The sequence below is a fragment of the Sus scrofa genome, chromosome 1, assembly GCF_000003025.6.
Source record: "Sus scrofa isolate TJ Tabasco breed Duroc chromosome 1, Sscrofa11.1, whole genome shotgun sequence".
Classification (NCBI taxonomy): domain Eukaryota; kingdom Metazoa; phylum Chordata; class Mammalia; order Artiodactyla; family Suidae; genus Sus; species Sus scrofa.
This window is the reverse complement of record NC_010443.5, coordinates 268,658,847-268,686,604: the sequence shown is the minus strand read 5'-3', so window position 1 is coordinate 268,686,604 and position 27,758 is coordinate 268,658,847. Positions and strand designations below refer to the sequence as shown.

Here is a 27,758-nt window from a genome sequence, read left to right as displayed (position 1 = left end):
ATGGATACTAGTTGGGTTCGTTTCCACTGAGCCACAATGGGAAGTCCCCGGTCTCTTGCCATTTCATTCAATTTCTTTTTTTTTTTGGTTGCACCCATGACATGTAGATGTTCCCAGGCCAGGGGTTGAACCTGTGCCACAGCAGTGACCTGAGCCACAGTAGAGACATTGCCAGATCCTTACCCACCAGGCCACCAGGGAATTCCTCACTCATATCTTCACTCAACTCTCTGGTAGAGAGGCCAGCTTAAAAACATGTCTCTCCCATCCATCTGTCCATCCATCCATCCATCCATCCATCCATCCAGCAGATATTTTAAAAAGCTCAGTGCCAGGCCCCTTCCAGCCATTTTCACCCACCCCAGCCCACGTGGTCTACCTCTGGCTGAAGTAGATGCTTAGCACATGCGCACTGATGGACAGATTGGCAGGACTCTGTGTGGTTAGGCCTTGCCTCTGGCCTGAATACATGAGTGGACACCCATATGCCTGTGTGTGCAAGCAGCTCAAGCCAAAGAGTGCCCTCTTGACCCCTGCACATTCCTGCTACGAAGGAGTCCCTCCTCCCCCTCACTGCACAAACCAAGAGCCCCAGTCCTGGTACTCACCAGAATCTCATCCTGCAAAGAGGTAACCATAGCAACCACGAGAGGCATCGGGAGAGAGGAGAGAGGGTTACTGAGGCAGAGTGGGAGGCTTGTGGCTGGCATCTGACAGGCTCCCTGGCCCCCGTGGGACCCTTCTCCTCGGGGGAGGGGGCTCTCAGAGCTTGGCGTCCATCCGGCACCCTCCATCCCTCGGGCTGGGGCCCTGGGGTTCACTCACCTGGTTGCCTGAAGCCTTCTTCTTGTTCATCTGGTTGCTCCTCTGCTGAGCACTAATGGGGAGAGAAAAAGAAGCGTTTCAGAACATCTCTCAAGAGGCTCAGCTTCATCGCCCCTGCTCAGTGGGCACCAGATCCAGGGGCTTCATTAACCCAGCAGACCTGGGTCACACACACACACACACACACACACACACACACACACACACAGAATCACATGAGATGTCACCTTCTCTGACCAGGGAGCACTCACTTGGCAAAGCCTATGAAGTCCTCGTGGTTGGTATTCATGTAAGCCAGCTCAATATCGATGAGAAGCATGACCTTTCAGGATACACAGGTCAGCAGACACGGGGAAAGATACCACAGAGTTTTAAAATGCATGAAAAGCTGGGAGAAGCATACTTGCAGCATATGTAGAATCCATAGTAAATAAACCTCTAGTCCATAAGAAATAAATAACTGCATCTATAATAGTATCCATCACAAATACACAGTTCCTCCCCATGGATAAGTGAAAGGTGAGACACACAGATCCAAACAGTCAAAGAACACGAATGCGTAATCCATCGGAGAAATGCGTACAACCTATAAGGGTATGTAAAAAATGGCCCCTCTCATTTATAGAGCGACAGAAGTTAAAATGAGGCCCTTTTAACTTATCAGATTAATAATACATATTGATAATGACCAATGTGGGCACAATGGTGGGAAGACAGATTCCCTCACACTATTAGTGGAAATGTAAATTAGCATCATGTTCTTGGAGGGCAGTTTGGCAATATTTGACAATATTAATATGTAGAGGCGTTCCTGTCTTGGCTCAGTGGAAACGAATCCGACTAGGAACCACGAGGTGGCATGTTCGATCCCTGGCCTCGCTCAGTGGGTTAAGGATCCGGCATTGCCGTGAGCTGTGGTGTAGATCTCAGATGCGGCTCGGGTCCCACATTACTGTGGCTGTGGCGTAGGCTGGAGGCTGTAGCTCTGATTGGACCCCTAGCCTGGGAACCTCCATATGCCGCAGGTACGGTCCTAAAAAGACAAAAGACAAAAAAAAATTTTTTTTTTAAGTATATATTCATTTCTAGAACCATCTCTCAGAGAACAACTGGGAACCAGCCAATGGTCATCAGAAGGTGAAATAGACTCTGGTATCTTCTAAATAAGAAAGCATTCTACAGCGGTTCAAAAGAATGAGGATAACTTCTCGGTTCTGGCCTGGACAAATCCCCTTTGCAAGTAATGAAGAAAGATAGGATTTATAATGGAGGCATGATGAGAATGCCACTCCCGATGCACGCAGCTGCGTTCAGACCCAGGCCCTGCGGCTTCCGGTAAGCTTGTCCTCACAAAGCCTCATGTTCCACAAATGAAGTGTTTGCGCCTCACGGAAGTGGTGAAGACACAACAGGAGGAGGAAAGTCACGTGTCTGACATGTAACAGGTGCTCAAGAGATGTTAGCTACAATTATCTTTAGAGAAAAAAGGCAAGACACACAGCAGGCTTGTGATTCTTTAAGATTTAGAGGAAATCCGGGCGTTCCCATTGTGGATCAGTGGTAACGAACTCGACTCGTATCCATGAGGACACGGGTTCGATCCCAGGTCTCACTCAGGGGGTTAAGGATCCGGCATTGCTGCGAGCTGTGGGTCACAGACTCAGCTTGGATCCTGGGTTTCTGTGGCCGTGGTGTAGGCTGGCAGCCGCAGCTAGCTCCATTTCAACCCCTAGCCTGGGAACTTCCATAGGCTGTGAGTGCGGCCCTAAAAAAAAAAAAAAAAGATTTAGAGAAAATCTGGAATCTGTATGTTCCTAGGATGAATGTCTGGAAGAGGACACACCAAAATTATTTTTTTGGCTGCATCTGTAGTATGAAGAAGTTCCGGGGCCAGGAATTGCACCTGAGCCACAGCAGTGACCCCAGCCACATCAGAGACAACACTGGATCCTTAACCTGCTAGGCCACCAGGGAACTCCCACACCAGATCCTGTGTTGCTGTGGTTGTGGTGTAGGCCAGCTGCTGTAGCTCCGATTCGACCCCTAGCCTGGGAACCTCCATATGCTGTGGGTGTGGCTCTAAAAAGAAGAAGAAGAAGAAGAAAAAAAAAGTCTATCCATACAATGGAATATTATTCAGCCGTAAAAAGGAAAGATATTCTGACCCATGCTACAACCTTGAGAACATGATGCTAAGTGAAGTAAGCCAGATACAGAAGGACAAATGTTGCATGCTTTCATTTATATGAGGTACCTAGGTTGTCAAGTTCATAGAAACCGGAAGTGGACAGGTGGTTGCCAGGGGCTGGGAGGAGGGGGGAACAGGAGCCATTGTTTAAGAGGGACAGAGTTTCATTTAGGAAGATTGAAGAAGTTCTGTGATGGTTGCACAGCAATCTGAATATACTTGATACCACTGAAATGCACGCTTTAAAATGGTTAAAATTGTACAATGTATGTTATACGTATTTTCGCACAGTGAAAAAGCGAGAGAAGCAGAAAGTTAGTGGGAGGAGAGCAAGTACAAAGGAGACAGAGACAGAAGAGCCGGACCGGGGAGAAGGGGGCGAGCCCAGGGTCACAGGCTTGAACGGCGGCGGGCTGGGGACTCACCTGCTCCTTGGTGCGGCCTTCCCGCTCCCGGATGTGCGTGGTCACGATCCGCTCCATCTCCTCCCGCAGGCGCGGGTACTGCTGGAGCTGGGGAAGGGTGGGAGGGGAGAGAGCCACGTACACGGGGGGCACGGGCGGGAAGCACCCAAACCCGCCAGAGTCGGGGGATCCAGGGTCGTGGGGCGCGGGGGCGGGGGCACACAGAACGCCGAGGCCTGGGGTCCCAGGAAGCTGATGGCACCAAGCCACGGCCACCCCTTTCCGCCAGTTGTGGGTTCCAAATGGCAGTTCAAGGGTCTTCCTGGCTCCAGGCCCTCTTTGCTAGCCTACTCGGGCAACCTCACGGGGGAGGCGGCTCCCGGGCGCAGGAACGCCCGGAATCGGTGGCAGCCGTCTCGGAAACAGAATGGTCTGGGGCGCCGTTAGCTCCCAAGTGTTCCCTGGTCCTCAGGGCTACTGCTTGCCTTCTCCAAGGCCTGGTGGCACTGTCAGGCGGGGCAGCAGGCAGGTAAGAGCCTGCAGATGACTATCCGGGGAGAATCTGGGGAGGGCAGGGCCCAAGGTGCCAGGTGGCCTCCTGAGTCAGGCTGGGGACGGGCAATGCTCCTTGTCAGAGCTGGGGGAGGGGGCAGGCGAAAACCAGCAGTCACACAAGGGACATGCAGGAGGCACAGGCATGCGTGGGGTGGGGGTGGGGCATGCAGAGTTGGGGTGCCAGCAGCATGAGCAGTACCCTGCGGGGGCCTGGCTGGACCCCGGGGCCCTCTTGGTAGAATCCACCCGATTTTGCCTCCCTTTGCATGCCCTGGCCTGGCACCACCTCCCCTCCCAACCACATCCGCCTGGCTCCCAGCTGGCCAGCCAGCCTGTCTCTACCCCACTCCTTTGGGGTAGGAACTCAGCAGGCCCTATTCCCCCCGCCCCAGTTTTTATCTGCTGAGGGCAAAGGGAAGGTTGCTCCAAGCTCTTCCCCTTCTGCCTGTGAATTCTGTCCTCAGCTCAGCCAGGCTCTGGACAAAGCCCATGTCAACTCCTCCATCAAGACTCTGTTGCATGTCGCCTCTTCCAGGAAGCCTGCCGAGATCACCCGTGATCTGAGTTATCGACCTCCACGTACCCCGCCCCACCCCCTCACTAGTTGCCCTGAAGGCAGGGGCAGGGCTGGGCACAGCACCAGTGCTCCAAGAGGGCATGTTGAGGGAATGAGGGAATGAATGAAGGATGAATGTCTTTGCCCTCCCTGCCAGGGTGGGTGCATGTGGGCTCCTCTGCCCTCTGGCTCCTGAACAAGCAACTCCTCAGAGAGGGGACCTCGCTGAGCTGCCCCTGGTGGGAGTCTCCTCCTCTGCCGCAGTGGGGCCCAGACCTAGCTCTTGTCCCTCTTTCCGCACCTGGGTCAGGCCCCTCAGGTGCGTCCCCCTATGTGGAAAGAGCTGGAGGTTAGCGTGCCCGGGTCACAGGTAGTGATTTCGAGGGCAAGACAGAGGCCAAAGAGATGGGGCGGGAGGGGGGGTTATTGGGAGGTTGGGGGGGGGGAGCAGCGCCCTGGATGCCAGCCCAGGAGAGGCAGACCTGAAAGATGCCACATCCTCCCATCTCCCCCTTGACTGTCCCGTGGCGGTGCCAAAGGTGTAGCTGATGTGGCCAAGCTCAGGGGACCTGGGAGAGAGGCAGCCTGAGACCAGGGGCTTGAAAAACAACACTGGCTGGAGGGGCCCAGTGGACCCGTGAGGCTCAAGGATGGGCTCTCATTTCTCACAGTCTCCAAGTTGGGGCAGATTCGAGACCGAGTCACGGCTGCCAGAAAGCCTCCTCTGAGACGGTCCCAAGTGCTCCCTCCCAGGGTGGGGGTGGGCGGGGGCAAGGAGGGAGAAGGAGGCAGCAATTTGCCAAAGAGCATGACCAGTTCTCCCACTAACCGCCTGGATGTCACATCTGTCAAGTTTTCCATGTGACACACGTGACAGGGCAGCCTCAGCCCCTTTGAGAAGTTCTGTTCCTTTTGAGCATCTTTTTCCATTCTGGCTGCCTCTGAGCATTTCCAGGACTTTCAGCCAGTTTTTCAAATGGAACGTTTCTCTCTGTGTTTGGCTCAGCAGGGCAGTCAGCTTGGAGCCCACTGTTTAGTGGTCAGGAACACCGGCCCTGGAGCCACATGGCTCTGGGTTCAAAGCCAGCCCTCTGTCCCGCTGACTGTCCTTGGAAAAATGACGAGACCTCTCTGAGCTCAGTTTCGCCATGTGTGAAATGGATGTAACAAAAGCAGCTGCCCTCTTGGGGCTGTTGGGAGGACTGAGCAGCACACCCCGTGATTGACATTAAACTCTGCCTTTCATGCAGAGGTGAAAACTCTCATCCCAGAAGGGCTAGGAATGGTTAGCATGACTAGTATCCATGAGGACGCAGGTTCAAGTCCTGGCCTTGCTCAGTGGGCTAAGGATCCGGCGTTCGCCGTGAGCCGTGGTGTAGGTCACAGACATGGCTTGGATCCCGTGTTGCTGTGGCTGTGCAGCTTCAATTCAACTTCTAGCTGCAACTTCAATGCAACTTCTAGCCTGAGAACTCCATATGCTGAAGGTGCAGCCCTAAAAAGACAAAAAAAAAAAAAAAAAAAAAGAAAAAGAAAAAGAAAAAAGAAAAGCAAAAAAAAAAAAGAGTGGCTTGCTAGATTGAGAAGACTTAGGAAGGAAAAAAAATTAAGACAAAAATGGGTGAATTTTACTATGTAAACAAAAAAATGACTATGTATTAAATCAATCAAAAGGCAAAAATATTTTTGTAGAAATAGTGTAAAGCTTTCCTTTCTTAAGCTTTTTGTTGACTAACTTTCTGCGCACAAAAATTTACTGACTCATTATAAGAAATCTGAACTAAACTTTGTGAAATAGAAATAGCCCTATGTTCTTTGCTCTCTCAAAATAATGGTTGGCAACTATGCCTTTGGAATTTTATCATTTACATATATCACTATATGATATTATATACATTATATAGCTTATATATTTATCACTTATATATATTACTTTTCCCCCAAAATTATTATTATATTTTTTTCTTTTTTGGCCCTACTCTGAGAATATGGAAGTTCCCAGGCCAGGGGTCAAATCAGAGCTGCAGCTTCGACCTACACCACAACTGCAGCAGTGCCAGATCCTCAACTTGCTGTGCACTGCGGGAACTCCATTTCCCAAAAATTCTATATATTCTTTTCTGAAACCTGCTTTTTCTTCTCCATAGTACCTGTGGAGGGACATGTGAATGGAAGTAAATAGTCCTTGGCCTTTTAACAACTATAGTCTTTCATTGTTTGTGATCCTATAATCAATCCCCTCTTGATGGACATTTGGGTTGTTCCTAAAACATTACCATTTACCCTAATTACTGCTTTTTTGGTCTGCAATTCAGCAAAGGGTTCCACAGTTGTCTTTTTTTTTTTTTTTCTTTCCACTCTTTAGGGCTGTACCCTCAGCATATGGAGGTTCCCAGGCTAGGAGTCCAATCAGAGCCACAGCTGCCAGCCTACACCACAACTACAGCAATGCGGGATCCGAGCCGCGTCTGCAACCTACACTACAGCTCATGGCAATACCGGATCCTTAACCCACTGAGCAAGGCCAGGGATCCAACTCGTGTCCTTATGGATTCTAGTCGGGTTCGTTAACCGCTGAGCCATGAAGGGAACTCCCGTTCCACAGTTTTTAAATGTTTATGTCTAGTAATCAGTCTTCTAGGAATCTATCCTAAGGAAATAATCCAAGAGAAAGAAAAACAGAGTTCTTTATACACAAAAATTTCATTGCCAGGTTATTTATAATACTGAAAAACTGGAGACAATTTCAATGTTCACCAATAGGAAAACGATTAAGTAAACCGTGATAATTCTATTCAATAGGGTGTTGTGCAATCATTAAGAATGCTGCTGTAGGAGTTCCCGTCGTGGCGCAGTGGTTAACGAATCTGACTAGGAACCATGAGGTTGCGGGTTCGGTCCCTGCCCTTGCTCAGTGGGTTAACGATCCGGCGTTGCCGTGAGCTGTGGTGTAGGTTGCAGACGCGGCTCGGATCCCGAGCTGCTGTGGCTCTGGCGTAGGCCGGTGGCTACAGCTCCGATTCAACCCCTAGCCTGGGAACCTCCATATGCCGCGGGAGCGGCCCAAGAAATAGCAACAACAACAACAACAACAACAACAAAAAGAATGCTGCTGTAGACTATGCAATAATATCCCCCAAAATATATATTCTCAAGAGAAAGGAGTTCCTATTGTGGCTAAGTGGAAATGAATCTGACTAGCATCCATGGGGACACAGGTTCAAATCGTGGCCTTGCCCAGTGGGTTAAGGATCCAGCATTGCCATGAGCTGTGGTGTAGGTTGCAGACACAGCTCAGATCCCATGTTGCTGTGGCTGTGGTGTAGGCCAGCAGCTACAGCTCCAATTCTACCCCCAGCCTGGGAACTTCCATATGCCACGGGTGCAGCCCTAAAAAGACAAAAAAAAAAAAAAAAAGATGAAGAAAAAAAAAAAAGAAGAAAGAAAAAGCAGGATACTAGTATATTCACCATGTGAATACCTAACAAGATAAATAAGCCTATGCATAGGGAAAATGGTTTGGAGAGAGGAACTGGTGAGAACCTTTTGGAGAGCAAATCTTGCAGAAGTCACCAAAACTGTGAGTCCTCATCTCCATTGACCAGGCAATCCTAGACTAGTAATCTGTCCTCCACAAACAACAGGCTAAATATGACAAATACAGCACTATTTGAAAAAGGGGTGGAAAAAAAGGTTGAAATAACCTACCTGTCTGTCAGTAGGATATTGCATCAATAAACCCTGTCATATGTCTATAGCAGAGTACAATTCAGCCGTTCAAGAGTATGATTTTTGGCGCAGTGGGTAACGAATCTGACCAGGAACCACGAGGTTGCAGGTTCGATCCCTGGCCTTGCTCAGTGGGTTAAGGATCCGGCGTTGCCGTGAGCTGTGGTGTAGGTTGCAGACGCGGCTCGGATCCCGAGCTGCTGTGGCCTGGCGTAGGCTGGTGGCTACAGCTCTGATTGACCCCTAGCTTGGGAACCTCCATGTGCCGCGAGAGCAGCCCAAGAAATGGCAAAAAAACAAAAAAGAAAAAAAAAAAAAGAGCATGATTTTTTTTGGGGGGGGGGCGGGTCACACCCGCAGCATGAGGAAATTCCCAGGCCTGGGATAGAACATGCCACTGCAGTGACCCAAGCTACAGCGGTGACAACACCAGATCCCTCACGGCTAGGCCACCAGGGAACCCATCAAGGGCATGATCTTTATGTAGCTACATGGAAGGATTCCATCCACACTGCGTGGTAAAAAAGTGTTCATGAATCAGTGTGTGATCACGTGATCCCATTTAGGTTAAAACTGGTGTATCTCTGTAATTAGTTAGGAAGGGTGTGCCATCAGCAATCCTTATCTCTAGGCTTGTGGGGTTATAGGGACTTTTGCTTTCTCTGGGCTATTTGAATATTTTTCTAACAATCACGTATGATCAGAAGAAAACCAACGCTGATAATTTCACTTTTTAAATAAGGATTGTACTTGCAGAAAATGTACAGCCATCTCCATGTGCCTCGCTGGAAAGGGAGGGTTGTTGCCTCCTTTTTACTTTTGGGCATTTTCCAAATTTTCTTTCATTGAGTATGTGCTACTTGTGTAATGAAAACCCAAATTTTTAAACAACTGAGTTATCTTTTGTCTTCTTCTGTAAAGGGATTTGAGGCAGCTTAAAATAAACTCAATGTTTTTTTAGTGTAGCAAAAGTAAAATTGTGTTGGGAGTTCCCTTTGTGGCTCAGTGGTTAATGAACCTGACTAGGAGCCATGAGGATGTGGGTTCGATCCCTGGCCTCACTCAGTGGGTTAAGGATCTGGTGTTGCTGTGAGCTGTGGTGTAGGTCACAGATGTGGCTCAGATCTGGCATTGCTGTGACGCTGGCGTAGGCCAGCAGCTGTAGCTGCGATTTGACCCCTAGCTTGGGAGCTTCCAAGTGCAGCGGGTGTGACCCTAAAAAGTAAAAAAAAAAAAAAAAGAAAAAAAAAGAAGAAGAAAGAAAGAAAGCAAAAACCAAAAAGCAGAAAAAGTAAGATTATATTGCTTAGTATTCATGATGCGGTGGGACTATAATTTAGATGCTACGATATACATTATGCAATGGAGACTCCAGCCCAGATTTGATCCCACCAGGACCATGCACCGAGTGGATGCTGATTTGCTTCCTCTGTTCCCATTTGGCACACAAGTGATGCAGGATTGTGAAAGGGGTGCACGGGACTATCTGTGGAGGAGCCACGAAAACCATGCTACTTATATGAAACAGGAAGTTAAGGCAGAGGTGCCCCATTTCCCAGCATAGGGAACTTTTGCAAATACAGGCGAGGCTGGGCTCATCTAGTCCCCTGGGAAGAACTGCTTCAGATGGTCTGGCTAAAAATCCCCCACATGTCCCAAAGGTGACAGACAGGAAAAAGGCATCGAAAAGGTCACAGATGACTCAAAAGAGGCTGACCCGTCAAACATGTATGGATTACAGAAAAGTGAGTAATCCAATATGCTTTTCGGCAAATTGATGTGGAGGGACTGGGGAAGCTCCCCGACCCCAGGAGGCCCTGATCCCAGATCTCTTCCCTTGGCGTCCCTGAGTCTCTGCTTTTCTTTTCTGAGACTCAGTTTTGTCATCTGTCCAAGGGGAATAGTACTGCCCATTTCTTCGGGTTGTTAAAGGGATCATGTCAGATACCAAGGGCAAGCACTTAGCCCAACTGAACACTTGCTCAATAAACGGCGGCCAACTCCTTTCACCCAGGTCATCAAAAGAGGCCACTGAGGATGCTTGGGTTCGAGCAAAGTCTTCTGGCAGAGATGGGGCCTGAGGGAATCATGAGTGCAGGCAGACCCAGGGGTATTAGCTGGCATGAGACCTCAGGGCCAGGAATCACCTGGACCAGCCTGGGCGTCTGGGTCCACGTGGGTGGCTGAGAGGCTGCCAGGCTTGCTCAGCGGATGGTTCTGCCCACGGGAGGCCCTGCCCCTGAGGAAGGGCCGGCCAGGCCCAGCCCCTCCCAGGCGGCCGTCATACCTTTTCGCTACACTTTCTGATGGTGGCCGTGAGCTCACTGACTACCATATCCACACACTTGATACTGGGCTCTTTAAGCTTCTGCACCTGCTTTTTCACTGTGGCTTCAAAAGCGAGGTCAGGTGTGAAGAGGCCCGTCCTGCACCCGGGGAGGAGGAGGGGACAGGAGGAGGAGGAGGAGCAGCCGGGGTGGGCGGGCAAGGAGAAGGAGGGGAGTGACAGCCAAGCAGGGCCAGGATCCGGGGTGGAGGATGGCACGGGCACGAGGGGAGAAAGAGAGACACCGACACAGAGAAAGAGAGAGAAGACAATGTGAGCGTGGGACCTGGCCATCCTGCTGCCACCCGGACTGGCACCTCCCAGGTGCTGCCAAGAAACACCTCCCACCAGGGCTCTGAGGGTCCAGAGGGGTCTGAGGGCCGAAGCCCCTGCCCCATCCAAGGGCCCTTATTGAGTTCATATTCTCTCCCCAGGGCTTGCTCCCCCCACCCCCACCCCATTCTTTAGCTACACTGAGCCTGCCCTCTCTCGCTTTTCCTACAACATTTTGGTCACAGCCTTGGGTCCTGCTGAGGAGCTGACCCAGGTCAGGACTCCACCCACTCATATTTTCTTCAATTCTAGGTTTCCCAGAACCTCCTGTATTTACTGCATCCCTACTCCAAAGCCCAGAACATTCCCTACCTCCATCAAGGTCATTGCATCCAGCTGCCCAGGCTGTGCACTGCACAACTCAAGGGGGCTCCATTTACACAGACAAAGATGCAGATGGTGCCCTCTGGAGTTGCTGTGTAGCTGCCTGATCGCCATTCTCTAGCTCCCTGCTCTACTCCTGCCCTTCCCTTTCTCCTCGAGGGGTGTCCTTTGCCTTTCTCCCAAAGGGGTCTGGAGGAACTCAGTTTGGAAAGACAGAAAGAGAGAGAAAAGGAAAGACAGAAAGAGTGGAGATGGTGATAGAGAGGGGCCAGGGCAGGAGTGGGGAGGGGAAAGGGAGGGAGGCTGGGGGTGGAATCAAACGAGCACTGGACTTGGAGTCCAAAGCCTTGGCTCCGAGTATCAGCTCTGCCACCTCCTAGCTCATGTGATGTTGGGCAAGTCACTTGCTCTCCTGAGCCTCGGGTTTTCCTGCTGTGAAATGGGTGCCCTCTTCCCTGCCCTGCCCTGCCCTCCTTGAGTGGTTCTGTGAGGCTCAGATGATGCAGCAGATGGAAGTGGGCTCTGTCTCTGGAAGGCTGGATGTGGATGGAAGGGATGGGTTCAGTCCCAAGGGAGGGTCCTGCGTGAGGGTGGGTGCGATGGGGAAGATGCGGGGCAGTGGGGAGTCGGGGCACCTGCTTGACCTGGGTCCTCTGGAGCCTTCTGGCCTTCCAGGCCCCTAGGGCAGCACCCAAGAAAGTCCTGTCTCTCATCTGTCTCCAGGGCCCAGGCTCCCCCAAGACCCCTCTCGGAGCCCCCAGAGCGGCCCCCCTTCTGAGGGCAGGTAAGGGGCTTAGGGTGCCCTCAAGGCCTCTTCTCCCTGAGCTGGGGGAGCCCTGGGTGGGCTCCGAGCACCGATCACCACCATCATAGCTGTCTGACCAACGTCTAAGCCCTGGTCCCCGGGCCTAGGGGCCGGGGGCTGAGTGGGGCCCCCTCGGAGAGTCCCCCTGTCCTGGACTGTGGCGGCCTGCCTCCCCCACCCCGCCGAGGCCTGAACATGCTACCGAGGAGGCAGTGGGGGAGGTGGGGGAGGAGCGCCTAGCAGCAGAGCAGGGCGGGGCAGGGGGGGCTGGCCGGGCGCTGGTTACCTTCTTGGTGCACTGTCTAACGGTGCTGATTAGCTCCGAGATAACCATGTCCACACACTTGAGACACGGTTCTCGGATCTTCTTCACCTGCTTTTTCACAATGGTCTCAAAGGCCATGTCTGGGGTAAAGAGCCCCGTTCTGAACGCCCGGAGCAGGAGAAGGGCACGGTGTCACAGGCCAGCTCCTGCCAGGAGCACCAGGCCAGGGGCCCACCCCAACCCCCTGAGCTCTGCCCTCGGGGTCCTCCCACTACCCCTCTCTGGGCCTCATTGTCCCCACCTGTAAATGGGCAGGAGGGGTTCTAATGAAGGACTTTGAATCGATGCTCTTTTTTTTTGGGGGGGGGGTCTTTTTGCCTTTTCTAGGGCAGCACCCTTGGCATATGGAGGTTCCCAGGTTAGGGGTCGAATCGGAGCTGTCGCTGCTGGCCTTTGCCAAAGCCACAGCTACGCCGGATCTGAGCCGCATCTGCGACCTACACCCCAGCTCACGGCAACGCAGGATCCTTAACCCACTGAGCGAGGCCAGGGATCGAACCCACAACCTCATGGTTCCTAGTCGGATTTGTTAGCCACTGAGCCATGATGGGAATTCTGAATCGATGCTCTTTAGGGCAAGACAAGCTCTGCTTATAACTGGTGCATACTGAATCCTGTTTCATCTTAAGATTCTATTTTTCCAAAAGGTTCTATCTGCTGAAGGGAACTAGGAGAGAGGATTTTTTTTTTCCCTGTGCCTTGGCCAATGCAGTCTGTAAATTCCATATTGAACCTGGGACATTTTGGTCTTGTTCACTGCCTGGCACATAGCAGGTGCTTTAAAGTTTTCTCGTTGAATGATCATTGCAGATCTGGGTCCCTGAAGGGGAGCTAAGCTTTTAAGGAACAGTCTATTTCCAGTATTCCTTCCTGCTTCACAGGCTTTGGGGTTGGCTAGAGGGAGGGAGGTGGGGTGGAATGGGGCCAAGTTTGGGCTAATGGGATTATGGGAGGATCTGGAGGATGGAGAGGCCCCATCCCATCATAAAAGGTTCACAGACCAACAGCTAGATGCTCCACCCCAGGCCCCTACCCAGTGGTCTGGGCAGCTTTAGATGGGCCGGGGGCCCAAGCCCTGAGGGTGCTTCTCCAGCCACTGTGTCTTGGGCTCCATCCAGCTTGGTCTAGCCTCCGGGCCCTACTCTCAGAGCCAAGCAAAGGAGGGCAGCAGGCTGCAGGTAGGGGGATGGCCACATCTCCCATCCACCTCCCCCAGCCAGAGCCCATCCAAAGTGGGGGCCAGAAAGCTGGGGGACAGGAGACTGGGGACTGGGGCTCTTGGTCCTTCCTGAGGGAGGCTCACTCCATCACTCCTTCTGCCTCTGCGCTAGACCCCTGCTGCTTTCCAGGGTTCAGCTCCCTCCCCAGGCCCCATACGTGCCTAATGCCATGGATATTCTTGATGGCATAGCTGATCTCCCTCCGGAGTTCCTTCTCATCAAACTCCATCTGCAGAGGAGAGCAAGAGATGGTGGGTCAGGGCCTATCCTGCTCCCAGGGTTGGGCACCAGGGCCTCTAGTGGGGTCGTGGGAGAGACCTAGGTAGGTGAGTAAGAGGGAGGGTAGCCCTCCTGCCCCTGGGGAGCCCGCCTACCTTGACCAGCTCAAAGGGGAAGCGCTCATGGAAGATCCGGTTGATGCGGGCTCCCCCTGACAGTTCGTAGGTGTCGATCTGGTCCCCTGAGCCTTCAATGCGCTTCTCAAAGTCGACAGCGAACTGCTGGACCATCCTGGGGGGGAGAGGGTTATGACCTGAGTGGGTGGCAGCAGCCCAGGGGAGGGAGAGCCTGGTGCTGGGAGGCTGGGCGGTGGGGGGGCAGCTCCGTGTTGGGGAGTCAGGAGGTGGGGAGGGCCTCACTGCAGCAGAGCCTTGGTCTTGCGTGCTGGGTCATCGGGGCGGAAGTTCTTGTACTCCTCCACCTCCTTCTCAATGGACAGCAGCTGGCTCTGCAGCTTGTTCCGCAGCCCGGGCAGTGTGTCCCGGATGTGGTTTGTCAGTTGCTGGGGATGAGGTCGAGGAAAGGGTTGAAGCCATGGTCACAACCCCCGGAATGCCCACAGGATCAGGCAGGGACCCAGATGTCTGGGGTCTCTGTGGCCCTGGTGACGTGTGTAGCCATAGCCCCGCCCACTGCTGCCTTGCCCACCAGAATGAATGCTGCCGGAGGGCAGGGCCTGGCACCCAGTACATGCCACAGAGGTGTATTAACTGAGTTCAAGAATCAGGAGTTCCCGTCGTGGCACAGTGGTTAACAAATCCGACTAGGAACCATGAGGTTGCGGGCTCGGTCCCTGCCCTTGCGCAGTGGGTTAAAGATCCAGTGTTGCTGTGAGCTGTGGTGTAGGTCGCAGACGCGGCTCGGATCCCTCGTTGCTGTGGCTCTGGCGTAGGCCGGTGGCTACAGCTCTGATTCGATCCCTAGCCTGGGAACCTCCATATACTGTGGGAGTGGCCCAAGAAATAGCAAAAAAGACAAAAAAAAGAAAAAAAAAAAAAAGAATCAATAACTCCATTTTCAATAGAAGCCAGAAATCTAGATTTTGTTTTGTTTTAGGGCCACACTCGCGGCTTATGGAAGTTCCCAGGTGAGGGGTTGCATTGGCACATGGGATCCACGAGTTGCGTTTGCAACCTACACCACAGCTCACAGCAACGCCGGATCCCCACCCACTGAGTGAGACCAGCGATCGACCCTGGATCCTCATGGATACTAGTCGGGCTCTTCACCCGCTGAGCTGCAACGGGAACTCCCTAGATTTTTATTTGAAATTACCTGGTTTTGACTAATTTAAGATTTTTGGACACCACAAGAGCCAAACAAAATGAATCCCGGCCGGTGATGGCTAGAAGGCTGTCCCCTTGTGCTCTCTGGGTTTAAGGCCTCCTTTAAGGTAATTCTCAAGTTCTGGGGCTCACTGTGGTTAGGTTCCCACACACAGTATCTCGAGGAACTGCACAACGACCCTAAGGAATGGGTCTTATCACCAACCATCACTTTACCAATGCAGAAATAGAGGCTCAGAGAGCTGGAGAGTCTTGGTGGGTGAGTGACAAAGCTGAGAGAGGAACCCAGGTGTGTGGCCTCCAGAGACTTTGATTTTGCCCCATGCCATACAGACACACACACACACCCCTCAGTAATTCTGCAGGCCCCATCCCAGATGGAGAAGCACCCTAGGGAAGCCCCTGGAACCACCCATCCCCAGATGAGCCTCTCCCCATTTCAAAAGGAACCAAGGTCTTCAGTCTTGAGTCCCCAAGCCCAAGCCCTTGTCAGGGCCAACCTCCACATGAGGCCTGGGACTTCTCTCCATCCTGGGGGATTCCGGGGCTCCCCTGCCTGGCCCCAGACAGAAAACAGTCAGCGAAGCTCTGTGGGATGGTAAGCAACCTTCGCAAAACAAACTTTAATGATTCTGTCCTCATGCCGGATTCCCCAGGCCTCAGACTGGCCTGAGCCCTACCTGGTTGAGGACCTTCTGTAGGTAGGGCGTGCCCATGCGGTCAGCCAAGTGGCGATAGGAAGGGTGGGAGAGGAAGAACTTGCGTTCAGCAGCCAAGGCAGCCGTGATATCTTTCTTACCATCGATGTCCTTCTGGCTTCGGTTTACCACGCCAATGTAGCCTGTGGGCGGGGCGGAGGTCAGGGGCCACCAGCCCTGCAGGGGGCGGGCTGGGGCCAAGGGGCGGGGCGGTGGGTGGGTCAGGGGCGTGGCCTGCCTACCCCTGCGCAGCGGGAGCAGCTTGTTCTCCAGAACATCGCGAGCATCTGTTCCTTCGTCCATCAGGTCCAACTTGGTGATCACCCCAATAGTGCGCTGACCTGGGGCGGGGGGGGTGGGGTGGGTGGCGGGAGAGGGTTGTCTACATCCGCACTCGCCCTCACACAGGAGACCCCAGGCTCTCCAATCTCACCCCACTCCCCCCATCTCCCAGCCCACTCCCTCCCTCACCTACTGCCTGCCTCTTCTCTCCCCGACTCATTCATTCTTCACAGTGGCTAAAATGATTTTTAAAGATATAAACATGATCCTAGCGCTATTCACTGAGATCCTCCGGTGGCTCCCCCTTACACTGTGAGTAGACCCCGGGGGCCTTGCGTGTCAGGTGCCTGTGGGAACCTACCCTGGGGGTCCACCTCCTTGGCGACCTTGAGGGCATCGGAGTTGGCCAGGTCGGAGTTGGCAGGGGACACAGCCAAGATGAGGCAGTTCTCCTTGGTGACGAACTGCATCAGCATGTCTCGGATCTGGAACTCGATGTCAGGAGGCTGGTCCCCCACCGGGACCTTGGTCATTCCGGGCAGGTCCACTAGGGTCAGGTTCAGCACTGGACAGGGCGGCAAGAGGGCGGGCTCAAGGCGAGGAGCGTGGCCATGGGCGGGGAGATTAAGGAACGGGGCGGGGCTTAGAGATCCGCTGGGAAGCTTGGCCGTAGGTGGGTGGAGTTAGGGAAGAGAGCTACTGCAGAGGCCCGTTAGAGGCGTGGCCAGGGGTGGGCGGAGCCATAGCAAGGTGGGGCGTGGGGTAGGAGGCTTGGAGAAGCCGCTGTGGGGGCGGGGTCTGTAAGGAGGTGCCAGCTGAAGGGCGGGGCCAAGGAGCTGGTTTCCCAAGGGGCGTGGCTCAGGAAGTGAGCTCAGTGGCCGCGGGCAGAGCCAGGTCGCCTCACCGTGCGGCGAGTAGACGCGGAGGTTGATGGGCACTGGAGAGATTCCCTTGTTGGTGCCGGTGACCCGGTCTGTCTCGGCCTCAATTTCCAGGCGAACCTCTTCGAAGTCGGTGAATTTCTTCCCCTTGCAGTGCAGGAACTCGGCATATTCTGCCCCGGAAGGAGGAGGGGGGAGGGGGAGTAAGCATCATAGCCCAGAACCCACCCGGATCCCTTCTCCCCCTGGGAAAAGATCCCTCACACACACGCATCCCCAACACCGCCTTCTCTTCCCTCCCCCCACAACAAAGCCACCTCTCCCTTATGCATTTCTATCCCCGCTGTTCAGATGGGAAATGAGGCCCCAAGAGGGGAAGCCCATACCTGTGGTAGCATTGACCAGCTGCAGAACCAGGGGACGTCGGGTGACAATGCCAGATCCTCGTGGCAGGAAGTCCCTGCAGTGAGTTGAGAGTGAGAGGAGCGGTAAGGTCTGAGGAGGCTCCCTCTGTCCTAGGGGCACCTGTCCTGCCACTGGGAGCTCCGAAGCTCTCCAAAAGTGCCCTGCCACACCTTAGCCCAAGGGCTTTAGGTCACTAAGGGGAGAGGGCAGGTGAGAAAGGTGAAAAGGCCACTCCGAGTCCTCTGGGTCACAGAATTTGTGCATCTGAACTGCCCCCAAAACAAGACCAGAGACCCCCAGACAACTCTCAGATCCGCTCTGTGTTGGTTCTAAGCCAACAGGAAGCTCCTGCCCCAACCCAGCCACTTCCATTCAACTCAGGAGAAACTGAGGCATGCGGTGCCCCGCCACCCATGTCCAAGTGTCCAGTCCAGAATGGATGCCAAGGAAACGGGGCTGCACCTCCTCCCCTCCCTTCCGCTGTGGGGAAAGGCACCCTCTCACTTCCCCTTCCCAGGCCCCATCTGGCTGGGGTTGAGGATGAGGGGGATGGGAGAAGGAGGAGACAAGGAAAAAAACTCATGTTTCTTCAGTGACTACTGCACACCAGGCTCCTTGTGGGTAGTGTCTCATGGACTCCACCTAATAGCCTCACGAGGAAGACACTGCTGTTATCCCCATTTTACAGATGAGGACACTGAGGCTCAGAGACATTCAGGTTGCAAAGCCAGTATCTACCAGACCCTTGGGCACCCGATCTGTTTCACCCCCTGGTGAAAGGTTCCTGCCCTTTAGCTCTCTGCAGACCCAGCTCCCCTTGAAGGACTAGATCCAAGGGGTTGCTAGGTCACCTCCTGCCCCCAGACAATATCTATTCCTCAGACAGCTGCTTGTGCCGGTGTCAACCTCAACAGTTTTTTCAGCTCTTTTTAAACATTTTTTTTTTTTTTTTGTCTTTCTAAGGCCACACCCACAGCATATGAATGTTCCCAGGCTAGCGATCATATCGGAGATGTAGCCGCCGGCCTATGCCACAGCCACTGCAACACCAGATCCAAGACTACACCAGAGCTCACGGCGATGCCAGATCTTTAACCCAATGAGCAAGGCCAGGAATTGAACCTGCGTCCTCATGGATACTAGTCAGATTCATTTCCACTGAGCCACAACGGGAACTCTTGTTCTGTTAATTTCTGCTGTACAGCAAAGTGACTCAGTCACACATAATATATATACATTCTTTTTCCCATATTATCTTCTACCATGTTCTATCACAAGTGACTGGATGTAGTTTCCTGTGCTATACAGCAGGATCTCATTGCTTATCCGTTCTAAATGTAAAAGTTTGCACCTACTGACCCCAAACTCCCGATCCACTCACTCCCCCTCCCCCTTGGCAACCACAAGTCTGTTCTCCAAGTCTGTGCCTTTTGGCTAACTCTTGAGAGTGCCACTTCTCTCTGTCCTGTCTGCAATATTCATCTCCCCACCCACCCATGGTCCCACCCAGGCCAGCACAAGAAGGAAGCCTCTCCAGGGACAGGCTCTTGGGATCACAGTCATGGGATTCCCAGGACTCTGGAAAGGGGGAGCAGGCCAGAGCCTGAGGGACCGTAGTGATCTGGCCAGCCACCTGATTCGTGGAGAGAGACTCGGGAAGGGGAAGGGACATGCTCAAGGACCTACAGGACTGGGACAGAGCCGGAGCATGAACCTGGACCCCTTGTCCCAGCTGAGAGCCTAACCCAGACTCACAAAGCTTCCTGCACCCCAGACAACAGACTAGGCCTAGGCTTCTGGGTTCAAGGCCTCTTCCTGGGGCCCTGGGGAGACCTCTTCCATCCCCTGTCCTCACCCTGCCCTACCTCCGGGGAGAGCAGAGACTAGCGGGGAGGAGCCAGCCACGTTATGGGGAAGGAGGATGATAAAAATCCTGCATTTACCCATCACCTCTAGATGCCAGACAGATGCTTTTCATTTGTGCAAGACAGTGAGTTTCAGAGGGCAGGGCCTGCATCCTTCTGTATGTCACGGTATCCCAGGGCCCAGCACAAGGCTTAGCTCACGGGAGGTCCTTAATAAACGGGGACCGAGGAGTTCTTTTGTGGCACAGCAAGTCAAGGATCCTGCACTGTCACTGCAGAGGCTTTGGTCACTGCTGTGGCGCAGGTTTGATCCCTGGCCTGGGAACTCCTGTTATGCCATGGATGTGGCCAAAAAATAAAAATAAAAATACAAAAATGAGGACTGAAGCCCCACGTCCTCGAAAAGTGCTCTCATATGAAAATGATCATTTTTACAGAGGAGGCACCTGAGGCTCCGAGAAGTGAGGCAACTTCTTCAAGTTCGCTCAGGAATGACAAGGCTGAGCGTCAAAGCCAGCGTCTGTTGGACCCCAGAGCCCGGGAACTTCCCCATCACACTCTGCTGTCCCCTAAACCTGAGGAGCCAGACTTGCCTTTTTTTTTTAATTTTTTTTGTCTTTTTTTTTTTTTTGCCTTTTCTTGAGCTGCTCCTGTGGCATATGGAGGTTCCCAGGTTAGGGGTCGAATCCGAGCTATAGCTGCCAGCCTATGTCAGAGCCACCGCAACGTGGGATCCGAGCCAAGTCTGCGACCTACACCACAGCTCACGGCAACGCCAGATCCTTAACCCACTGAGCAAGGCCAGGGATCGAACCCACAACCTCCTGGTTCCTAGTCAGATTCCTTAACCACTGCTCCACGACGGGAACTCCCAGACTTGCTTTTTTATGTAATTCAGTTTAATTCAGTCTAGAACATAGTTGGAAGCAGCTGCTCTGTGCCGGGCCCTGTGCTGGGCCCCGGGGATGGGAGAGGATGAGTCAGACAATTCCCACCCCGAGGAGCTCACAGCGTGGTGGGAGAGACACGTCAACAGATAATGCAATGCGGTGTGACATGTGCTGAGACAGAGGCGCACCAGGCAGCACAGCGAGGGAGGTGATTAACTGGGGGCCGGTGGGGGACTTCCTGTCTCTGTCTCTCCCATCCTTTACTCCTTTGCCGGGGGTGACCCCTTAGGCGGGACCTCTGGTCTCACAGAGGCTGAGGTGGGCCTGGGGACCTGAGGTCGACCGTCTTCCCCACCAGCTCCTCACCCAGCAATACTGGTCCAACCATTGTTGCCATGGAAACTGCAGGAGGGGCTGGGAAGGATGAGGCTCCCCACAAAGCGCCCCCTCCCCACGCAGAGACCTGAACCCTCCCGGAGCGCTTCCCTGAGAGCCCCCCCCCCCCACAACTGCCCCTGAGAGATGGGCCCACTCGGCCCTGGCAGGCCTGAGGGGCAGTGGCCCCTGAGGTGTCATATGGAAGCTATGGGGAGCCCATCTGGAGGGGTGGTCAGGGGTCTGGGCTAGCCCGCTCCCCATCGCTCCCTCCCAGGGCTACTTAAAGGACAAGCAGCTTATGGAAAGCAGAGATTAGAGCGCAGAGCCATGTGTGGGAGCCAAGCAACTCCTCAGACCAGGATCTCCCAGAGCCAGGGTGGGGATGCGGGTGCCGGGGGGTGGGCATCTTGGCCCAGGCTCTCAAAGGGCCTGCACATCAGAATTCCAGGCTCTCAAAGGGCCTGCACATCAGAATTCCCTGGACAAATCAGCTATGATGAAAATAATTTTTTTAAATAAAATAAAATGTAAAAAAAAAAATTCCCTGGGTAGCTTGTTAAAATGCACACACTTCACACAGGCTGGGTTTGAATCTCAATGGGGGTGGGGAGGAGGAGGGAATCCGGATCTTAAATGCGCCCCCCTTGTGATTTTCATGTTCCTGTCAAGTTTAAGAATCCCTGGCTCAGTGATGAGGAGAGAGTGCCAGGCAGAGGCCCTGGGTTCGAATCCCACCTGGGCCGTTCCCTGACCCCGTGCCCCTGGGCAAGTAGTTTCCCCCTCTGGGCCTCTGGGTTCTCAGCTGTAAGTCACATGATCTAAACCCAGCACTGCAGGCTACCACTCACGACTGCAGGACGAGTCGTGGAGCCTTTTCAAGGAAAGAGCTTAGCCTGTGCCTGGAACAGAGGAGGCGCTCAGCATCAGAGGGGCCTGTTGAGCGCTTCCTGTGCTCAGCCTCCTCCCTCGGAGGATTCCCAAATTTCAACACGAAATCCAGCATCTGAGGAACCCTCTGTCTCACCTCCTCTGGGCTCTGAATCAGATCGTGGGATTCTCTCCACTGAACGTTGGATGGAAATGGTGGACCGCAAGGAGGAGGAGTTTTCAGAGCTCATCTCACTCCTCTGTCACTGTCCAGAGGATGGGACCGAGGTCCGGAGAGGAGCAGGGGGCTGTGAGGCCACACAGCCATGGGAGAGGGGGCCGAGTTGGGATCGGAGTGGGAGGCCCATCCCTGGATGGGCAGCGAAGAGCGCCGGCTGGTTCCCTTGTCCAGACTGCGAGTGCCCAGCTCCTGGCTGGACTTCCCGCTGGGCACAGGTTGGGCACAAGTGTGTGCCCCCCCGCCCCAGTTCCTGCTGTCCACCTGGACAGACTGCCTCTTGTGCTCTGTTAAAGTGCCCCCTGGCACCTCCTCCCTGGGGATTGGGGCCTGATCTGGTCTCCAGTCAGAGCCACCCCAGCACCTCCCACCCAGCTCCTGGTTAGCCTGAGGGAGGACAGGACAGGTGCCCAGAGAGAAGTGTGCTGGGCCCACCAGCCTCGAATGTCGCGTGGGAGGGGTGGATGGTGACATGCCAGCTCTTCCCACTTGTTCTGGACAGATGGCGGTTTCCCAGGGAGGCCTTGCCTTGCCGACTGCAGAGACACCTTCAAACCCCAAGAACAGGGAGGATGAAATAAACACAGCTCAGGACCTCCAGGCACCACAAGCTCCCTGTCTAAATTGGCGCTGTCACCCCAGGGGCCCTGGAGAAATTACCCCAAAACCCAACGTGACCCCAGCCCTACTCTGGTATCTGAGATCTGGGCCTAGAGCTCAAGGGACCTTGATTCCCAGGTCCTGCTGAATGCAGACAACACCGGAAAGCAGCATGCTTGATCTGGCGTGTACCCAGCAGTGGTCAGCCTTCTAAGTCTCCTGTTTCCTGGGCTCTAATGTCATACAGGCCTGGCATTGAATGTCAGAGGTGCCCGAAGGAGCTGTGTGGCTATGGACAAATGACCAGACCTCTCTGAGCCTTAGTTTCCATCTCAGTAAAATGGGGTTTCTGTGAGGCTTATATAAATTAATGCCTGAATAAATGGTAGCAGTGATTATAAATACAACTTGTTGAGCAAGCTGAGAATACAGGCTGGGCTCCCACCACCATGTCACCCATCGGGGGTGGGGGGGGCGGAGGAAGGGGGGGCGGAGGCCAGGACAGTTCCATGCAAATCTTGCCTCAGAAGTAGAGAGAGAGGGGGCCGGGCAGGCTGCGAGGTGCTCTCCGAAGCAGGGAGCTAGGGTAGAGGTGAGGGAGTGGGCAGGCCAAGAAATACAGTCGGGAGGAGGTGAGGCTGCCTCCAGGCAACAAGTCCCTCTCTGTTCCTGCTGCCCCAGGAGGCCCCAGGCCAGCCCATGTCACATGGCCCATGAATCTCCGGCTAAGGTTGGAGCATTTCAGGGCAGCCTTGGCCTTGGCTTCCCCTGATGTTCTGATATCTTGAGAGCAGGGGCTGGGCTGGTCCTGTTACCATCGTCTGCCCGGCACCCAGCTGGGTGCCTGGCACGGAACCTGAGATCAGGTCACCCCTGATCAGCCGAAAAAATGATTTGAAGACGAGCTTCCAATGTTCCCGCCATTGCCTTCATTGTACAGATGTGGAAACTGAGGCACAAAAAGGGGGGGAAAAGTGTTGCTGCAGATCACAGTGGAAGTTGGTGACAGGATAGGACTCTACCCCGGGGTCTGTCTGGACTCCATGTCCGGTGAGCGCTCCACAACCATATTCTCCATTAAAGAGAACCTGTGATCTTTTGTTGTTGTTTTTTGTTTGTTTGTTTGTTTTGTCTTTTCTTGGGCCGCACCCGAAGCATATGGAGGTTCCCAGGCTAGGGGTCAAACTGGAGCTATAGCCACCAGCCTACACCACAGCCACAGCAACATGGGATCCGAGCCACCTCTGTGACCCACACCACAGCTCATGGCAACGACGGATCCCTAACCCACTGAGTGAGGCCAGGGCTTGAACCTGCGTCCCCATGGATCCAAGTCAGATTCATTTCTGCTGAGCCACGATGGGAACTCCCCACTTTTTGTCTTTCTTCTTTGCCTCTTTCCTCCCTTCCTTCCCTCCTTTTTTTCAAAAGTGGACGACTGTATACTTGCAAAGTGGAAATAGATTTCTCTTTTCTCTCTACTTAAAAAAAAATCCTATGTTCTCCCTTTAAAAACATTTTCAAATAATACATAAAATGTTTGAAAGAATAAAAAGCACCCATCATCCCACCACCTGGGGATCACTATTGTAAACATTTTATCATTTATGGTTAACAGTCATGGCAAATACTGAGGAATCGCTGACTGCTGGCCAGGAACTGCTGGGGGCTTTAAAATCGGCATCATCACGAGGTTTCTTTTTGGGGTGATGGAAGTTCTAAAATTAGATTGTGATGATGGTTGCACAACAGCTCTGTGAATATGCTCAAAATCATTGAAGTGCGCACTAAAAAGGGGTGAATTTTATGACATAAATCAAACCTTAATAAAGCTGTTTAAGAAATCTGTATCCTGTTTTTTTTTTGGTTGTTTTTAATTTTACGGCTGCACCCATGGTATACAGAAGTTCCCGGAGCCAGGGATTGACTCCAAGCCCCAGCTGTGACCTACTCTGAAGCTGTAGCAATGCCAGATCTTTTAACCCACTGAGCTGGGCTGGGGATTGAACCCGCACCTCTGCAGAGACTTGAGATACTGCAGTCAAAAGAAATCTGCATATGCATCGGCTATATGAGGGTCTTGTGACTAATTTCCCCATCTCTCTCCCTCTCTCTCTCTCTCTGTTTTTTTAAATTTGTTTTGCTTTTTAAGGCCGCACCTGTGGCATATGGAGGTTCCCAGGCTAGGGGTCAAATCGGAGTTGCAGCTCCCCGCCTACACCACAGCCACAGCAACACTGGATCCTTAACCCGCTGAGCGAGGCCAGGGATCAAACCCACATCCTCATGGATCCTAGTTGGGTTCGTTAACTGCTGAGCCACGAAGCGAGCTCCCTAGTTTCCCCATCTTAAAGGGAAAGAAACTAAGGCTTCAAGAGATGAGTCAGGTGCCCCTCACGCGCCTCACGTGCCCAGGGCTCGTAGCCACTCTTAGGTAGCGGTTCTACTTGCCTGACAGCCCACCATGGACATGTCCCAAGTCGCTCAATATGGATCCTTATTTCTTATCACTAGCAGCTTGATGTGAAGCAGTCTCAGCTCCACCACCCAATCATTTCCCTGCTCCAAACCTCAGTTTCCCCATCAGTGAAATGGGACCCCAGCCAGCACCTCCCTCCTAGGGCTGTTGAAGGAAGGCCCTGAGATCCTGGCTGTAGAAGGGTGCCCACGGATGGTGCCACGAGCTACCTGAGTGCCTGTCATGTATTTGGTGCCTACGAGAGCACTGCATTCGCGAGCTGAGGGCGGAGGGGAGCACGCATTCACCTGCTGAAATTTTTCTCCCCATCCTGACTGGTGGCTTCATTCCCTGTGCTAAGACCAGTGATAAAAGAATGGCATGGGATAAACAGATAAAATATTCATAGTGACCTTGGTTGGGCCTCCTCTGCCAGGAACTCTCAGCCCAAGGCCATGGGCCTCAGGAGTTCCCTGGTGGCCTAGTGTTTAGGATTCAGTGCTTTCACCTCTGTGGGCCGGGTTCAGTCCCTGGTCTGGGAACTGAGATCCCACATCAAGCTGCTGCACACTGAGACCAAGGGGAAAAAAAGAGTTCCCCCAAGACTATGGGCCTTTTTCTCTTTCAATGGCTCCTCATTCTGGGAGAAAACTGAGCCCTGCGCCCCCAACACTGAGGTCATGGGCTAGAGGGTGGTCAGGGAAGGCAGCCTGGAGGAGGTGTCGGTGGATGCGAGACTTGGAGGATGAGCCAGTGAAGGAAGAAGATGAAGGTGAGCTGAAGAGCTTCCCAGCAGAAAGCAGCACAGGCACTGGTGCTCAGGAGAGAGGACACAGCCCATTTCCCCTTGAACTATAAAACACTCAGGTGTGGCGTTTCTGTTCTGGCGCAGTGGAAATGAATCCGACTGGGAACCATGAGGTTGCGGGTTCGATCCCTGGCCTTGCTCAGTGGGTTAAGGATCCGGCGTTGCCGTGAGCTATGGTGTAGGTGGCAGATGCGGCTTGGATCTGGCGTTGCTGTGGCTCCAGTATAGGCCCGTAGCTATAGCTCCAATTCTACCTCTAGCCTGGGAACCTCCATATGCCACGGGTGCAGCCCTAAAAGGACAAAAGACAAAAATGAAACAAAAACAAAAAAACATACTCAGGTGGACCAGGAGGGAGCGGCTGGAGGGGAAGCCGGGCTGGGTAAGGCAGGCCTCAGGGGCCCCAGCTCAGAAGCTCAGGCTCTGTTTGGAGGGCAGGGGGCCGAGGAGAGGATCAGATTGGGAGGCCATGGAGAGTCCTGCGCTGTCAAATGCAAGAGAGGAGACTGGCTGGTGCTAAGACAAAGGGGGTGGGAGCCAAGGTAGAGAAAGGAGGTGGGCCGGGGTAGAATCCACAGGGCTTATGGACAGAACTGGCCAGAGAGGATGAGAGGCCGGGGGGCGCTGACTCCGGGACCTCTGACCTGGGCACTGGGAAGATGCATATAGGACAATGTCTCAAACACCTTCCAAGGCCAATATTCCTCTTTTTTTTCTTGCTTGTAGTAATTCCAAGCTGACTGCTCCCAACTGTCTTTACTCTTCGGCCAGCTTTCAGGCCAGGGAGGGGGTAGGAGTTCATTCGCATGGAGGCAGGGGACCTGTGCTGGTTCCTGTCCTCCCGGGGTGACTTCAGGCAGGTCCCCTCCCCTCTCTGTGCCATTTCACCACCTGAAAACCTGGGATGATGCTCCTTCCACTTACAGGTAGTAATCAGCACTGCCCTTGAACATGGGGAGTCGGGGCCTTGACCTTGGGCCCCAGCCCTCCTGGGATCTCTGGCCTCACCTTCCCTGTGAAGCAAGGGGGCTCCCAAGGACCGAGCAGAGTGCCCAGCTGGAGCCTGTGCACCCCGTCTAGGAAAAACAGAGGGCCCTGGATTTTTCTCTTGGTCTCAAGCCTACCTCTAGGGTCTGTAGCTGAGGGCTGCCCTCACTGCTGGCCCAATGGGGGGATCCTTTCTTGGGACATGCATGAAGCCGGACTATGAGGGCAGCCGCAGAAGAGAGGCCACCTGTCCCTACAAGGTCACCTCTCACCACAGAACTCCGAGGAAATTCTAAATTCAACACCAGTCTGCCAGGTTGCTTTGCAGGTGTGTTTGTCTAGGCGGGAGGGCAGAGGTATTGTATTTAGCAGTTCCTTAGCTTGATTTATAACTGGGATATTTAGACATACGGCACGTGGGCTCCACTTCTGTTCCTGTTCCAGGCCTCATAACGCCGACCGCGCCGGGCTTCCTCCACTCCTGCCCCCCCCCGACCCCACAGCATCGCCCGCCGGCATCCCCCTCCCCCAGGTTCCGACCCCACGACCCCAGCCAAGGCCTGGGAAACTCGATTCTCCTGGCGCCGGGATCAGATGCTGTCTGCCAGAGTCGCCTTTCATTCCCAGTTCCTTGGGGGCCCGCGGGGTGGGGCAGGGGGTTGGGGAGGTCATGGCCTGGCCGGGACGGACATGCAAGTCTAGCGGGGGGCGCACACTCTGAGCGGGGAGAAGGGTGAGCAGAGCGAGGCTGCCTGCGTGGGGGTGGCTGTCCCCGACCCTCTGGTCTCATTGCGGCCTCTGCTCCTCACTGGGCCACATGCGCTTCCTCTGGGTTTTCAGACCCACGGGGGTCCCTCCCACCACTGGCCTTTGCTCAGGTGGGACCCCGCTCCTGGAGCGATTCACTCCTTTGCCTGACCCAGCCCTGTCTTTGCTCAGGCCCAGACCTAAAGGCTCAAATGCCTTCTCTGGCCCCCTGATGACATCCCTCCCTTCAATGTCAGGCTCCTGGCCCCCTTTTCAAATCCACAACAAAGGAGCTTCTTATGTGATTTAGTGTCCGTCTGTCCTGCTCAGCTGTGAGCCCCCTGAGAGCAAGCCTGGGTCTGGCTGGTTCACAGCTGTATCCTCAGGGCCTGGCTGGCTCACTGTGAGTGCCAAGGAGGTGTCACTGCCCCCTCCAGTCAGTGACTTTCTAGTTTCGAGGTCTCAGTCATCCCCTAGTCCTCTTTGGCCTCAATCTCCA

The 27,758-nt window shown here is 53.7% G+C and overlaps 1 protein-coding gene across 12 annotated transcripts in view; it reads right to left on the bottom strand.

Annotated features, from left to right (window-relative positions):
- The window catches only part of DNM1 (dynamin 1), a 49,189-nt gene that overhangs the window by 15,629 nt on the left and 5,802 nt on the right, over nucleotides 1–27,758 (bottom strand). For 9 of the 12 annotated variants that reach the window (XM_005660471.3, XM_005660472.3, XM_005660474.3 and 6 more), the window contains exons 2-14: nucleotides 17,403–17,476; nucleotides 17,040–17,189; nucleotides 16,497–16,700; nucleotides 16,096–16,194; nucleotides 15,836–15,996; nucleotides 14,229–14,371; nucleotides 13,965–14,100; nucleotides 13,752–13,819; nucleotides 10,545–10,683; nucleotides 3,439–3,525; nucleotides 1,077–1,147; nucleotides 826–877; nucleotides 609–620 (exon numbers count right to left, since the gene is read on the bottom strand). In XM_005660471.3, the coding sequence (XP_005660528.2) occupies nucleotides 609–620; nucleotides 826–877; nucleotides 1,077–1,147; nucleotides 3,439–3,525; nucleotides 10,545–10,683; nucleotides 13,752–13,819; nucleotides 13,965–14,100; nucleotides 14,229–14,371; nucleotides 15,836–15,996; nucleotides 16,096–16,194; nucleotides 16,497–16,700; nucleotides 17,040–17,189; nucleotides 17,403–17,476 (1,396 nt within the window). Of the gene's footprint in view, nucleotides 1–608; nucleotides 621–825; nucleotides 878–1,076; nucleotides 1,148–3,438; nucleotides 3,526–10,544; nucleotides 10,684–12,331; nucleotides 12,471–13,751; nucleotides 13,820–13,964; nucleotides 14,101–14,228; nucleotides 14,372–15,835; nucleotides 15,997–16,095; nucleotides 16,195–16,496; nucleotides 16,701–17,039; nucleotides 17,190–17,402; nucleotides 17,477–27,758 lie in introns of all 12 variants that reach the window. The other 3 variants (XM_021069568.1, XM_021069522.1, XM_021069512.1) reach the window with 3 other exon arrangements.